Here is a 14,648-nt window from a genome sequence, read left to right on the forward strand (position 1 = left end):
AAGATAATTATATGACGTGGGAAATGGAACATTATTGAACACTTTGTTAATTATAATTTGAGATCATTTATCAAATTATAATTAACATTTGCTGAGAAGACAGAGAAAACAACCAACTGAAACTTGCCAATCCAAGTGTTTTGCAGATGCTCCAAGAGTGTTTTATTTTTTACCACTAGATAGCGCCATTGTTCATTATTTCACCAAGAAGGACATAAAGGCTGAGTTTTTTTAATACTCAACTGAGAATAAGCCGAGCATGGTTTGTTTGCCAAACTTATTTTATTATTAATTTAACAAGAGTAAGTGCAGTTCTGTTATGTTATAAAGAATACAACGGGCATTAAATAAAAACAATACAAAAAGGGAAATGTATGTGGATTGCAGGGTTACTCAAAGGCAGGTGTGGGCAGTTCCAGTCCTGCATGTTTTATATGGCTCCCTGTTGCAACACATGGTCAAATGGTCAGATAATAAGCAAGGTATGCAGAAGCTGGATAACAATCCTGATCATCTGAATTAGGTGTGTTGCAGCCGGAAGACCTATAAAACCTGCAGGACACCGTCCCCTAAGGACCGGATTTGCCCACCCCTTCTTTAAGGTGAAATGGATTTCATGAATGGACAACATTTATTGCATGCATTGAAACAGAAATGAATTAAATATAAACAGACAATGATGGAATAAAGGATTTTTCCACATTCACATAGCATCTGTTTTTTAGTATAGTTTCCAACATTGTTCAAGTTGATCTGGTGCTTGAATTCATTCATTGAATTCATCTTAGGCATTCAAAACAGCATGGCATGTTTTTAAAAAGCCTGTAGTACTCCTCTTGAATCTGAAACAACAACAAAAGTTACTATGTTAACATATTTATTTATATTTTTATATATATAAAATAAATATGCAGCCATAATTTATCATAATATATCTAAATTTGGCAGGTATGAAGTAGTTTGGGTTAAATTTCTTCTCATGTGTTTGAATAGGTTTTCATATGAATCCATGAGTCAGCATTACCTTTCTGGAGAGTACACAGAGGAAGATGAAGATGAACATGCCCTGGAAAGCGTTGGTGATGGTGAACAGATATGCGGTGAGTGTGCTCTCATAGAGGATGTGCAGCACTCCGAAGGTCCAGGTGGCACCCAGGACGAAGAGCAGCGCTATGGCTCCACGGGCACATGATCTGACCAGCCACCACCAACACAATCACGCTGGCAAATTTGAGACGCCCAACCCAAGTCTAACCAAGTATTAATAATCCCACCTGATGTTCTCATAGTGGCTTATTTCAGGCTTCTTCACCACCGTGTGTCGGTAGACTTTGTAGATGATCACTCCAAAGGCCAGTAGATTCACCTGAGTGGAGATCAAAAAAATCACATCGCAATTTCTGTCCATTTTAAACCATGTGCTTGCTTGCTTCTTGCTTAAATAACTTACCAGAATGATCAAACAAGCAGGTCCAATAAAGCTCCATATGAAGTGGTTCTCTGTGCTCAGCCAACACCTAAAATACAAAAGCAAGATGTCCCACTTAGTGATCTTGATTAATTGAATTTTGCCTGCCTTTTATCATTGGACCTCAGCTTCTATTTTTTCTGATCTCAATCAATAGAACCCTGTTTGGGTCAGCAACCACTTCGGCTCCCCCCAAACACAAGCAGAGATACTCATCATGAAAATAAATGTAAAATAAAAAATGTCGGTAGGTAGAAACAGCAGACATGTATTTATTTTTAACTACAGTTTACTTATTTTAAATTAGGCCGTAAATATACAATTAATATCATGCACTTCCGTCCTAACCGGCCATGAATCCAAACGCCTTAAGAATAAATAGACCCCAGCAACGCACACACCTAACAGTGTCGTTTGAGTTTTAGTGAAGGTCTTTGCGTCATCAAATAAAAATGATAAAACATACATACGTATATGCTCACATTTTATCAGTGCCATAATACTTGGAACCCAGCGTGGCTGAGATGGCCACGACGACTGCTGGGCTTCCATAACCGAAAATGTAAAAGTTACGGTGCAGGAAGCCTTTGTTGTAGATGACGCCAACCACTATTAAGTACAGATGGATGCCCTCGATGCACATCCAGGCAAAGGCCGCCAGGAAGAAATAGTGCAGCAGCCCCGCAATAATCGAGCAAAAGAGCTGCCAGGAAACAAAGAAAGAGAGACAGAGAGAGAATGTTTCATTTGAAAGGCCAATTGAATGACCTGAAAAACATATAAATGTTGATTTTCATGTTAGTCTCACACATTTACTGCACCACTGCAAGTGACCATAAAACTTAAATTATACCGAGACAATAAAAATGATGGATCCAGATTTAAAAACCAATGAAGTGACATTCACATGTGAACAAAACTTTGTTTTCCCACAGAGTTGAATATGAGACTTGATTTTCAACGGCGCGTTAAATCATGACGAGAAGGAAAATAACATTATTGTTGTTATCTCAAACACCCTACAGAGTGACATTAACATATTGACTTTTCTTCCTTCCTTTAGTTCATTTCAACTTTTAAAAAGTCACTGTGTAGGTGGCGACCTTAACTCATGTGATTAAATACAGTAAACAACATATGTCTTAGAAACATAACTACATACAATATGTTTAAATTTATTTTGCAATGAATATTTTCAGGAGGTTTGCGATCTACATCAGAATACCAGAAAATGTTTGGGGCTGGGTTGAAAGTTCTTGATCGTCACCTTGTGAGTGTACATGTTGATCCCCACAAGGAAGATGAACTCAGCCATGAATAGACTGCAGCACAGATTCTTGTGAATGGTAGTCCTGGTGCTCTGGATCTCACAGAAGAACCAGAAGGTGAAAATGCACATGGACAGACAGATGAGGGAGATAATCATCCCTAGCTGGGTGATGCGGGTCAGGACGGTTTGGTGGGCGATGAACTGACAAGAAAAGAGAAATGGATGGTGTTTTTATCTCACAATTCAATCTGTGTTCATTTTTAACCAAAAAATAAGAGCGAGCCTGTTGTATTAAAGGTAAAACATTTAAGAATCAAGTGATAATTAAAAATAATATGCCATGGTGTATTAAACAATGGTGCCACGGGGCACTCTCCCACCCTGGAATATGCTTGGACCACCAGGTGCCAGGCTAGATTATTCACTTTTGGGTATTTTCCGATTTGCACCTGTCCGCCATAAAGATCATGTCAAGAATCTTTATCAGCATTTTTTGAAGAATATTTGGAGTTTGTAAAAAAAAAAAATATATATATATATATATATATATATATTTGCGGACTCACGGTGATATCCTTGGCTCCCCCAAGGAAAAAATTCTACCTCTGCTTCTGGTGGTGCCAAACCTCCAAAATGACATTTGGGGTACAGTGAACATGTTTTGTAATACACATCTAAAACCTTACATTGGCTCGCCCCGAAGACATGAGAATAGCAAAGTGTGTGAGGTGGTTGCAGGTGCACGTGGTGGCATTGCTGTTGACTTGCAAGGTCTTGCAGCCATGCGTGGCCCAGTGACCCTGCAGGCTGTCAGTTGTGTACTCCCAGAAGGCGCATTTGGTCACATCGGTTTTGAGGTCGACAGGCTTTGGAGGAGAGAATGTAACAAAAGAGCCAGTGAGATGGACATCTGTACTGAATTTGGAACACAACTGTCGTTGCCTTACAGTGGAGAGAAAAAACATCTCATTAAATGTCAATGAAATTCAAATGCAATTGCATTTTGTAGGATCAGTTTGACTAAATTAAATGTAACTAACTAGTCCATGAGTGTTGAAATTATTTTTTTCCCCAAAAAATAATAATGCTGCATGTTTTGAGACAGAAATAAATTAACTATTATTAAGTTACATAAATGCGACCAGAATATGTCATAAATCAATGTTAATATCTGACTCTTAACAGTCTTTCCTACCAGTCAGTTTCTAACGGTGTCATCTATTGTCTGAGTGAAAAAAATAATATGTACTGCCAAGCACGAATATTTATTATGGATTTGGTTAATTCTAACAAATTAGTGTTTGCTTTTTTTTTGGGGGGGGGGGGGGGTAATAAATGTATAAATTGTTACCAAATTCTACTGCTGTAATCTGGGTATTCAGAATGAATGTAACACCATACTTTTTGATCAATTGTGCCTGTTCTTGAAAAGAACTGGATTCAGTTACTGACTTGTTAAAAATTTGCAAGTGTAATATGATGCAATTCAACTTGTTAACTCAACATTTGTCATTTGTTTTGGTTATTTTTTTAGCCCTGGTACTTCTTCCATCTGTTAATTGCCACAACAACAGATGCAAGTCTCGTACTAGTTATGACGCTGATTGGTGTTTAAGACTTCAAACTGAATAAAACTTTGCCGGGAAGCAAAGTTTTAGTAAGGTACAGCACAAAGATGCTTACTGCAGCAGTCTGACTAGATATTAAGGGGAACTCCCCGCAAAAAGGTTCTGCACTGCAAATTTGCAGCAGCAGCAAATTGAATGAAAGACAGCGTGCCCATTCATCTTTACCTCAACGTGCCTGAGAGTGAAGATGACATGGTCAAGCTGGTAGACGTCAGCAGGTTTGACGGCCGCTGCCACCACTTGGGAATTGACAGTGATTTCCCCCGTTTCCGCATAGTGCGAGTAGTCACTGACACCCGGGTCGATGCTGGGCTTCAGGATGTCTCCCATGCTGTCATATCGCACAAACACCACTGACACGCTCTCTGATGGACGACACAAGTTGAGGAAACCATTGACGACGGTCCAACCTCATTCTTCGGCTGACTTTGCTGACCAACAAGAAGTATTGAATTTCTCAATACTGAGATTTGTAAGGTATCTGAGATATGATTCCAAAAGTAGTGACAGTATGGAAAGCCCACAGTGCACAAAGCAAGGTCTACAAAGACATGCTTGGATGAATTTAACTTGGAAGATCAAATAGCCTTGACCTCACGTCCAACACATTCAGGATAAACTAGAGCAGAGATTGTGAGTCAGGTACCCGTGACCGCTTCGCTAACATTTCAACATCCAGTGCAGTTGCAGATTGTTCCAGCAGAATTTGCTAAAGCAGCATTTTCCATCATTAAACTGTGATTCAACTCACCTTTACTTTCCTCTTTCGCTTTCATCTTCGGAGTTAGAGTCATGATGTCGCCGCCCATACTTGATGACAATGTAGGTTTTTTCTTATTGGCATCAAAAGTGAAGAGTCTCATTTCTGTGGAAAGGAATTGGCAGATAAAAACAAACACAAGTCATAGTGTAAATTTTGGTCTTACCCATTTGTGTATCTTTAATTTGAAACTCATATGGAGTTTGGAGGCTGTTAGCCAAAGTAAGAGCACTTTCTTCAACTGTGTGCAGCAGCTTGGTGACGGTTTGCTCCCGACGCTCCTCTTTAATCCTGCTCCATGCCACCAGCTCATCCTTCTCTACTAAGTTGTTGACTGCTTTAACTAATTTCTGTTGACAAGAGCATTTGTGATTCCTCCAATAAAGCGTCCGCATGCTTCTCATAAACCCCGCAAGAAAAGAGATGTCATGGTCAAAACAGTGAGTGAGAAGAATGAAACCAGTGAGTGGGGATTACTATGAGAGTTGAGTGCACAACAGGCTGATCTTTTTCTCCTGTGGCCAGCAACGACGTGGACCGGCTCAAGGCCTCAACGTACGCAATCACTTCCACAGAGGTCAGATCCCCGGACGACTGCTGAGCAATATAATTCAGTAGGCTTAGGGGCTCAGTCAGGTTGCTCATCTAAAAGGGCAGCAAAAAATAGGAACTAACATTAAATTTTTTAGAGAAAATCGAAACAGCAGTACAAAGATCGAAAACAATGACGTTTGTTTTTATGAAATTGGTTTCCACCTCTTCCCCCTCAGACAAGCCTATTAGATCTGATGAGCTCTGGTATAAGTTTATAATATAAACAGGGATGATAAAATGTTGTCATTATTTGCTATTATTTCAAATTGACCTAAATAAGGACATCAAAATTCAATACTGCTAACAGTGCTAAAACACAATACAGTGGTGAGTTACATGTTTTATTGAAAAACCACAAACGGTCAAACAACTAAATTTTGAGCAGTCATCGTGCGAGATGTTATCAAATCACAAAGCTTAGGAGTAGGCAAGTCCAGTCCGAGAGATCCGCTGCCCCGCCTTTTTTAGAAGTCTCCCTCCTTCACACAACTGATTGATTGGGTCGTGATCTAGCTTGCTGATGAGGTCATTGAATCAGGTGTGCTGCAGCAGAGAGACCCAAAAAACCCAAGGACCTGTGCATCTCCTGGTCTCGGTGGCATGCAGGGTGGATTACAGCTGGATTTTTAATATATGCCATATCTTCCTAAGCAAGGTGCAATTGGGTAAGTCCTTGAGCCCTTTTTTTTTTTTCCTCAGAAAACTCAGTCATCACATGTTGCTCTCGAGTGAATCGATTAGGCCAGGTGATTTGGCGCCATCCAAAATCAAATTGTATTGATTCATTACGGTTATTAGATTTGCAGCAGCTCTAGCTTTAGATCTAATTTGATTGTGCAGGTGTATTTAAATATACAGTCAGTCATTTTCAACCACTGTCCGGAGCCACTGTTAGATTTTGGTTGTAGGTATTGCAAATGAAATCTCCAAACTTTTAGTCTGAAGATTTTCTGCAAATGACATGCTTGTGGTCACCGTAAATATAGAGAATGAATATCTGTTCTTTTTTATGAATGTCAATCAGATCCATTGAAAGCCAGCAGATGGGGTACTTACATACTCAAGTGTTTTATTGACAGTCTGTGTGATGCACCCAATGTTGTCATGGCAGTTTTTTTGGGGATGTTCTGCAAAATAACAATTAGAAAAATAACGCTAAAATAAATTAAAAGTAACAATAAATACATTTAAAAATAACAACAAACAAATATCAAATAGATAACAATAAAAAATAACCAGCTGAAGTGACTTCCACGAAAAGCATTGTTCCTTTACCAGTCTGATTTTTATGCAACATCAACATTTGCAGTAGCAGGTTTGAATATGTGGAAAAAGTCTGAGTATAAATCACAATATAAGCGAATGTGGTGAGTGTGCATGTGTATTCTTCCTTCTTATACTGACCTTTACATCTTCCACCTTGCTCTGGATGAAAGTGCTTGGTGCCAGAAGTTGGGATGTAATCACGCTGACAAGTGCAATAGAAAGATCCATTGATATTATGGCAATGTGAGTTGGGTCCGCATCCCCCTCCTGCCTCACATTCATCAATGTCTGAATAATGCACACAAAGAGCAATCAAATTAAAGGAGATTCTGCACGTAAGAGGCAGCCAACCACATAACAAAACATAATCACACATAATAAAATCCAAGCATTGCAATTGATAACTTCATTTAATTTGATGTATCCTGCATAAAAACGATGCATAATCATTCTCGTAAGGTGGACGACTTTTTTCCATTATGTGTGTGGGCTGAGAATTACACAGTTGAACATTTGTAAAGAAAGTGTTGTTGTTCATGCCGAATATTGAGCCAAAGATCCTGAGAGTGAATTCTCAGAGCAGCAGATGGAGAGGAAGCAAAAGGCCTGGGGAAGAAGCACCTCCAATGTGTTTATTCTCCATAGTTCAATGAAAGACAAAACAGTTCTCACATTCACACGCTTTTCCAGCAGCTAACACCTAACAGCTGTTCGTCTGCGTTCACACGCATTGAAAAGGTAAATCAGTAATTTACAAATAAATTACCATAATGACACAAAGGAAATCACACATAACATCATCAGTTCAAGATCTTAAGGCTTTAATTAATCCATTAGATAATTTTCAGAATTACCATATTGGGTGGTAATCATCTTAATCCTCATTTTCAATGCCATTGTTGAAGTCATTAAATTATTTGAGCTACATTAATCATAACTAAAAACTACTCTGCTTTTACGACAATATCATTCTCTAACATTAACAAATATGTACGTGATGAAAAATACCATTCTTACCTATGCACTCAGTTCCATCATTCGTCTGGAACTTGGCTTGTCCAGTTGAAATGTAACCGGGCAAACACGTACAGTAATAACTGCCTATTGTATTGGTGCAGTTGCCTTTGTTGCCGCAGATGTTTGTCACATTCTGGCATTCATTGTCATCTGTGGCAAGAACAGAAAGAATATTATGATTACTTGGGAAATCATCTCAGCATATTTCGACAGTCACTGTCTAATAACACATCGTAAAGAAGCACAATGTACCGAGTTGATTTTTCAAGGAAGGTCATATGAGTTGTTTACTTAAACTGATTTTAAATGCATTATTTAAATGAAATTAACAATTTTTGTAAACAACAGACATAGGGAATACATCCTGGTAGCAGTCCACAAATGACCACCACTGACCTGAACAAATCCAGCCAGGCAGAGAGACATAGTCGATATAGTGAAGTGTCTTAAACAATATACTACGTGCTAATATTGTGTGACTGTTGAGAGGAAAGCATTTTCCCAACTGGAAAATTGTCTGTTAAAACTGTGTGAAATCGCTGACTGAAAGGCGAAGCTGTGGAACATATGTCATGGCGTGATTCATAACATGAAGTATTCAGTCAGACTGATGACTTGACTATACCTCTCAAAACCTCTGGGGTTTATTGCATGGTAACTAGGGATAGCTATGATATGAGATGAGATTCTCTATTGCATTCCGAGGTGTTATATTTCCTCCTTTTGGCATTTCGCTCTGGCATGTGTGATGGATGAGTAATTTTCACTTTAGGTATTGTATTAGTGCATTGTGCAACCTTTATCGTTTTTTTGTTGTTGTTGTTGCTTGGAAGAAAGAATGCTCATGATTTTAACCAACATGTCTGCCTCACAAGCAGAAAAAAACATATGGAATGGTTGGATGCTGTGTAAACATGGCTTTCTCTCAGTCAGAAAAAGTTTGTTTTGGCTTTGAGGCATGTTCATATAAATAATTACATGCAATGTCCTTGTTTTGGAAGGTTTTGAAGTTGTGTGTTTAATTCTGCTTTAAATATTTAATTGCTTTAGGATGATCGACTGGAATACTGATGCCAACTCTCTTCATGTCGTTTACTAGAAGTGACTTTGAATTTCCACTGCTGTCCGTAAATGACAAATGCCTGCTTTTCCTCTCATCTGTACTTTGTGCACAAAGGTTGTCTAAGAGGGGATATCCTGCCTTCTCATGAGAGGTGACTAGGATTCAGAAGGGAAATACCTCGCAGCATGCACAGGATGCTTTAGCAATTCCTCTGACACAAGCATCGCGCCTGCATGCTCACTTTCATGTTTTATCTGCAGCATCCTCATGAAAAAATAGGGTTTCTCTGTTTACAAAAACAGTAAGCAGGGTTAAGTTGGGATTGAACTTCAACCCTCTTCGTCTCAAAATGATCTGCCAGTGTTTATTTGGTGGGAAAACTGCCAGTATGTATTAAATTAACTACATATATTATATTCTTACTACATTTATTGTAACTATAATGCCAGACAAAATATAATGCTAACTATAAAGCCTCCAACAAGGCTGAAAAAAAAATCTCGTATCTTTTTATACCGCAACCGGATGAGTCCTATATTATGTAGTAGTTTACAAGGTCAAGATGACTGCTCGGAAAAGGGTTTGCAGAGTCAACCTTGCTCATTTCAATGGATATTATTCAGTCTGACGAGCAATATGTGATAATCAGTTTTATGGAACGACCATATGTAAACCATTTTAAAAATGATTTCACCTCTCCCATAGTTTTAAAGGCATTAAAACTTATTTGAAGAAGGCGGAAAATATATTTATAGATATAAAGATATGTGACTTGATATAGACATAAATATTATACTGTCCTGCTGTAATGTTATTGACAGAATATTTTGAAAATATAAATATAGATTTCCACTGGTTGGCAGTAGACTACACACAATCATCAATATTACAACTATTCAGTGACCATATGAATATTTTTGGTGATTGATATTTACCATTGCATATTGCAATTCCATCTCCGGTATATCCACGGTTACAATAGCAAGCCTCGTTGGAGCCATTCAAAGCCTTGCATGTTGCAAGTTCGTGGCAAGAATCACAAATGTCAGAGAATCGGCAGGGATCCATCATACTTGAGAGCCATGCTGTCCGGACACAAAGACAAAACAGAACCTTTGAAAATATACCACATCATTTTACGGCCTGTTTTGGCGCCACATAGATCACATAAATAAGTTGCTTACAGCTGTCTTGTAATGATGGCATTGTATTTGTTAATGTTAGTATTGATCCTTCTTTAAAGTTTGCTTGATTCACATACCTGTCAAAAGTACAAGTTTCATTGGTGACCAGAGCGAAGACTCCATAATTGCACTCGTTGTGAATTTGGCTTTTAGTAGACTGTGTGTAGTGGGCTGGCTTCTGACGTCGTCCATTTCCTTGCATCACTTTTCCTGTTTCCCTAAACCTGGCCCTTCCTGTCTTGATCTTTAATCTGCTTCTTTCAAAAAAACAAAACAAGAAAAGACAGTCCCTTGGCTACGATTTATCAAAAAGTGCTTCTTTATTTGATCAAACTTACCATATATATTGTATAATGCTTCGAAGCATTTGTGTTTGTCCTTCTAGTCTTCCGGTGGTTCATGTTGCCCTTTGGAAAGCCTCTGTTGCCATTGTTCCAGTTGTCCAATAAGGTTTCACTAAGGACACAACAACTCAGACTATAGCGGGAGTCAAGGATGACCTCCTCCCTTCCGTAGATAACTTTACATAACTCCGCTGTTGCCATCTTCAGCTACACAGGCCCAGTAACTCCGTGTCTTGTCATCTAGCTGTGTTTTAATGATTAGATTTTAGTTGCTCCTACTAATTACTGTAATTTTCCAATAGCTGACATTTTAATACAAAGGAACAATCTGCAACATTTTTATGTAATTTCCTGACATTTTCAATAGATTAGAGTTTAAAAAAATCACTTTTCTTTCGCTTATGTTTCTAACACACACAGAAATTAAACTTTACAAGCAAGAGAGTTCTCATATGTTCATTTATGTCATATAGTTAGAGACATACATATGAAAGCCTTCAGTCATTGTACAAAATCAGCACTCGGCCAGACTCTTGTTCTGTGTAATGCTAATAGAGTCCACCACCAAACCCAAACAGTCCGAACGTCTGCGGTTGAAGAAGAAAGACAATTCTGGGCAGACGGCATCAGAAAAGTGCCGGAGCGTTGTGGTGAAAATTTCACCAACGTGATTCCACACATGTTGCTCATTTAGTGACAAAGTGTTTTGCTTTGTCCCGTGACTCATTCGGCTGAGTACCAAATAAGAGTTCAACTGTTTTGTTAAGTCCCCCAAAACGTCTGGGTCATTTAAGTTGCACTGTTTTATTACATCATTGCTGTTGGAAGATTAAAATCTGATTGTTGTTGAAGTGGTGGAAAGTTTAATGGCTTAAAATACAAACAAAACAATGAACTGGTTTGTCCTGTATTTCTGTGAGAAACACTTTATAAAGTACAGATGTGTTGTTTTTCCCCTCCAATTGCTGTTCATGTGAAACTAGAGCATAACTCCTGAAAGTAATTTTTGTTTTGATGGATTAACTTCCCCAGACAGTTTTTCTTTTCAGCTCAAAAAGAGTGTAAATGTGATTTTCTTGACTTTTTAGATGGAAAATAGTCCTTGTGGGGAAACAACTATAAAAAAAAAAAAAAAAACAGGTGCGAATATACAAAACTTTCTTTAAAGTAAGAATTTTTGTTCCCTCAAAGCTACCAAGTCCCATTTATATCCATCCAACCTATGAATATTAATACTCTAAATTCTTGTGTCAAAGCATCATTTACTTGGAGGAAGTTAGGAAACAGGTGAAATGAAATGTGAATTCAATAAAGACAAGTAGCCATTCAGGTGTAACTGAAGTCTTTTTATACCCGACTTTTCGCTTACAAACACATTCGTTGATGAATAGTCTCCCTTGGAGAACCTCTGTGTTGACTTTATTGCAATCTGTGGAGGTGGTTTGAATTGCTTAGGCAAGGCGTAGAGTTTGCTGAGAGAGGCAGCTGCATTGAATGACACAACATTACTGTCCTTGGAAACAACTCGGTGAAAAACATATCTGAATGTCTCGCTCAGACTTTCTCCTAAAACCGTGAGGAAGGATGTTGAGTCGAACAAACCTAGACTGATTGCACCCTTCCATCGTGCGTTTTTACTCTTTTCGAGCGTGCTCACATTGAGTGACAAGTTCTTAAAAGCTCCCATGGGAGCTTTATCAGCTCCATAGTTTGTATTGTAAAAATAGGACACCTGAGTAGAGTGCAAAGACTTTGCGTTTTCCTCTTATTGATATGGAAATTCTGACTCCAAAGTGGCAGAATTTTGCATAGGTTTGACACTGCTGCTGTTTAGGCGATATCGAGGGTTGAAGTGCAATGTTCGCTGGGTAATCTGTTTTGATAATTGGCACACAGGGGGGATGTACGTCAACCGTATGGTTCGCCTGATGGGAGAACTGTTTACTGGGCCACAGATGGTCACAACTCTCTCTCATAAAACCGGGAGCAGTTTATTATTCCAACACACAAGTTTAAAAGTGAGCATACGCTGTGTTTCTTACTCCTGCTAGTTCTTGCGTGAGTGGACATCCCGCCCACCGTTTCTGTTCATTTGCACTTTGACAAGCTATTTAGAAGTCTTTGGATGAACAGAAGGAGAAGAAACTTTTTGAGTGCCTAAAAGACAAAATAAAAGCGCTTTTATTTCTTCCTTCTAATGAAGCAAAGAAGCGCAGTTTCTGTTTTCTGTTTATCATTAAATTCTTAATTCGTGCATTAATTTGTTGTAAAATCTCACAAAAAACATTAGCATGAAAAAAATCTGATCTTGTCAGTATATTAAAATTTTGAAAGACGTCAGTTTTTCCGAAGTTGCAACTTATTAATACATTTCCTTCACGCTTGACCGCTTCACAAAAGCCCTGGTCGTGCTGAACACAGTTGAACAATCCTATCCATATTCCTGAGTTCTTTGCCAGTCATTTTTTTGCCCCATATTCTCAGGAAGAAGCCACAAGTGTTACTGATTGGGACTTTTTCTTTTTTTTTGTCTACTACCAGCCTCTTGTTAGTTTAACCACTGGAACAAAATGGTACCATGTATAGAGCTTATAAGGATATATCCTATGCTATGAGCCAGTGGCGATGCTCACTCCAAAAGCGTACAACATAAGATAGTTATATTTGGGGAAGAAGAAAATATATAAAAAAAATAATTAAAAAAAAAAAATATATATATATATATATATATATATACACACACATACACATACACACATACACGCACACACACACATTGCTTTATGTAATTTAACCTGTAGGCTCATATGATGCAAACTCGTTTATTGAGAGCATCTACACAATCCATAAAACTGAATGACTGTATTAAGTCCACAAATAAATCATGAATATATTTTTTAGCTGCACCTTAATGGTTTAGCAATGTTGTCCTTACATATGATCCCATACCTGGTTTTGTGGTTTTGAAATAATCATTTGTGATGATGTTAAAAACTGTATTGATGTAGGACGCATGATGTGTTCTAACCTTTGGTGAGATTGATTTATGCAAACTTAAAGGTGAAGCCACCGCCACTGTGCGCCACCTCCCTGTGAGGCCGATTCTGAATTTATAAAATTTCAAGGAGCTTGATAATGTAATTTGGAGTGGCCTTTTATAGGTTAGGTCACCTGCAGCGCTCCTTGCAAATTGAATAAAAAACTGATAGAAAAAGTATGTCAGGTGGGCTCCCTGCTTATAAAATCATTTACAGCAGTGTGTCTTATCTCATAAAGGACCTCATTTATACTGAGGAAGACTTGTTATGAAAGTGTGGGGAGCAACTCAATTACATTTTTGTTACCAGTTACCTCAGGACCATTACTGCACAGGTTAACAGTTGTATGTGTATATCAGCAGTAGGAACTAAATGTTTAGTTGAGAAATCTCTTCTGTGTTACTCAAACCCTGCTCTAACTGCCTTTTTTAGCAAACTGGTATCACCATGTGTATTTTACATTATACAATTCAATCACCGTATTCGATATGCATAGACCTCAAAGTCCAACACAATCTACCATACAGGCAGTGGTGGGTTGTCAGAGGCAGCTGGGCCAAACACAATCAGAAGCACTGACCTACATTTGCAACCTAAAAGCTAATATTTGTTCCATTAAATTTGATGTATTCCCAACAGTTTATTCTTTTCATGATATCTGGGTTATACTGCTTTCAGTACTTGTAGATAATAGAATTTATTTATTTATTGTGGAAAATATGTTGTATCTATGTACTGTCATACCGATTTCATCTGGTCAGGGCCTTCAAAATCAGTAATTCTGTCTGATGTAAATAACTTTGCAAGCAATGGGGCTGTCTCCATAACCGAACTGATTTCAAATTTGCCTAGGAAGGTGGCGAGTCCACAATACCGTCAGAAATTTATCCTCCTCTGATTGGTATTTCAGAGCATGTTTGCCCAGCAAAACAAGTCTGGGGCTGGTGGCATACATTAAGCACCTCTGGTGAATAGGATGTATTTTATTTAAATATATGTTTTGTCATGTTGTTAGG

The 14,648-nt window shown here is 38.3% G+C and overlaps 2 protein-coding genes across 2 annotated transcripts in view; one reads left to right on the forward strand and one right to left on the reverse strand.

The window, feature by feature from the left end:
- Positions 1–260: 260 nt before the first annotated feature.
- adgrl4 (adhesion G protein-coupled receptor L4) lies at positions 261–10,603 on the reverse strand. Its single transcript, XM_088393712.1, has 17 exons — positions 10,589–10,603; positions 10,328–10,507; positions 10,002–10,151; positions 8,004–8,153; positions 7,125–7,274; positions 6,777–6,847; positions 5,604–5,771; positions 5,293–5,476; positions 5,118–5,231; positions 4,532–4,731; positions 3,425–3,604; positions 2,736–2,939; positions 1,951–2,171; positions 1,451–1,517; positions 1,275–1,366; positions 1,025–1,193; positions 261–842 (listed from the first exon to the last, which is right to left on the reverse strand). The coding sequence occupies exons 2-17, from the start codon at positions 10,440–10,442 to the stop codon at positions 780–782; spliced, it is 2,298 nt and encodes a 765-aa protein (XP_088249838.1). The 5' UTR covers positions 10,443–10,507; positions 10,589–10,603; the 3' UTR covers positions 261–779.
- Positions 6,209–14,648, forward strand: part of adgrl2a (adhesion G protein-coupled receptor L2a) — a 174,556-nt gene continuing 166,116 nt past the window's right edge. The window contains exon 1 of the mRNA XM_088393686.1: positions 6,209–6,385. The gene's annotated coding sequence lies outside the window, so the exon portion shown is untranslated. The remainder of the gene's footprint in view (positions 6,386–14,648) is intronic.

The sequence above is a fragment of the Syngnathus floridae genome, chromosome 13 (assembly GCF_059516105.1).
Source record: "Syngnathus floridae isolate MCC-2025c chromosome 13, RoL_Sflo_1.0, whole genome shotgun sequence".
NCBI lineage: Eukaryota > Metazoa > Chordata > Actinopteri > Syngnathiformes > Syngnathidae > Syngnathus > Syngnathus floridae.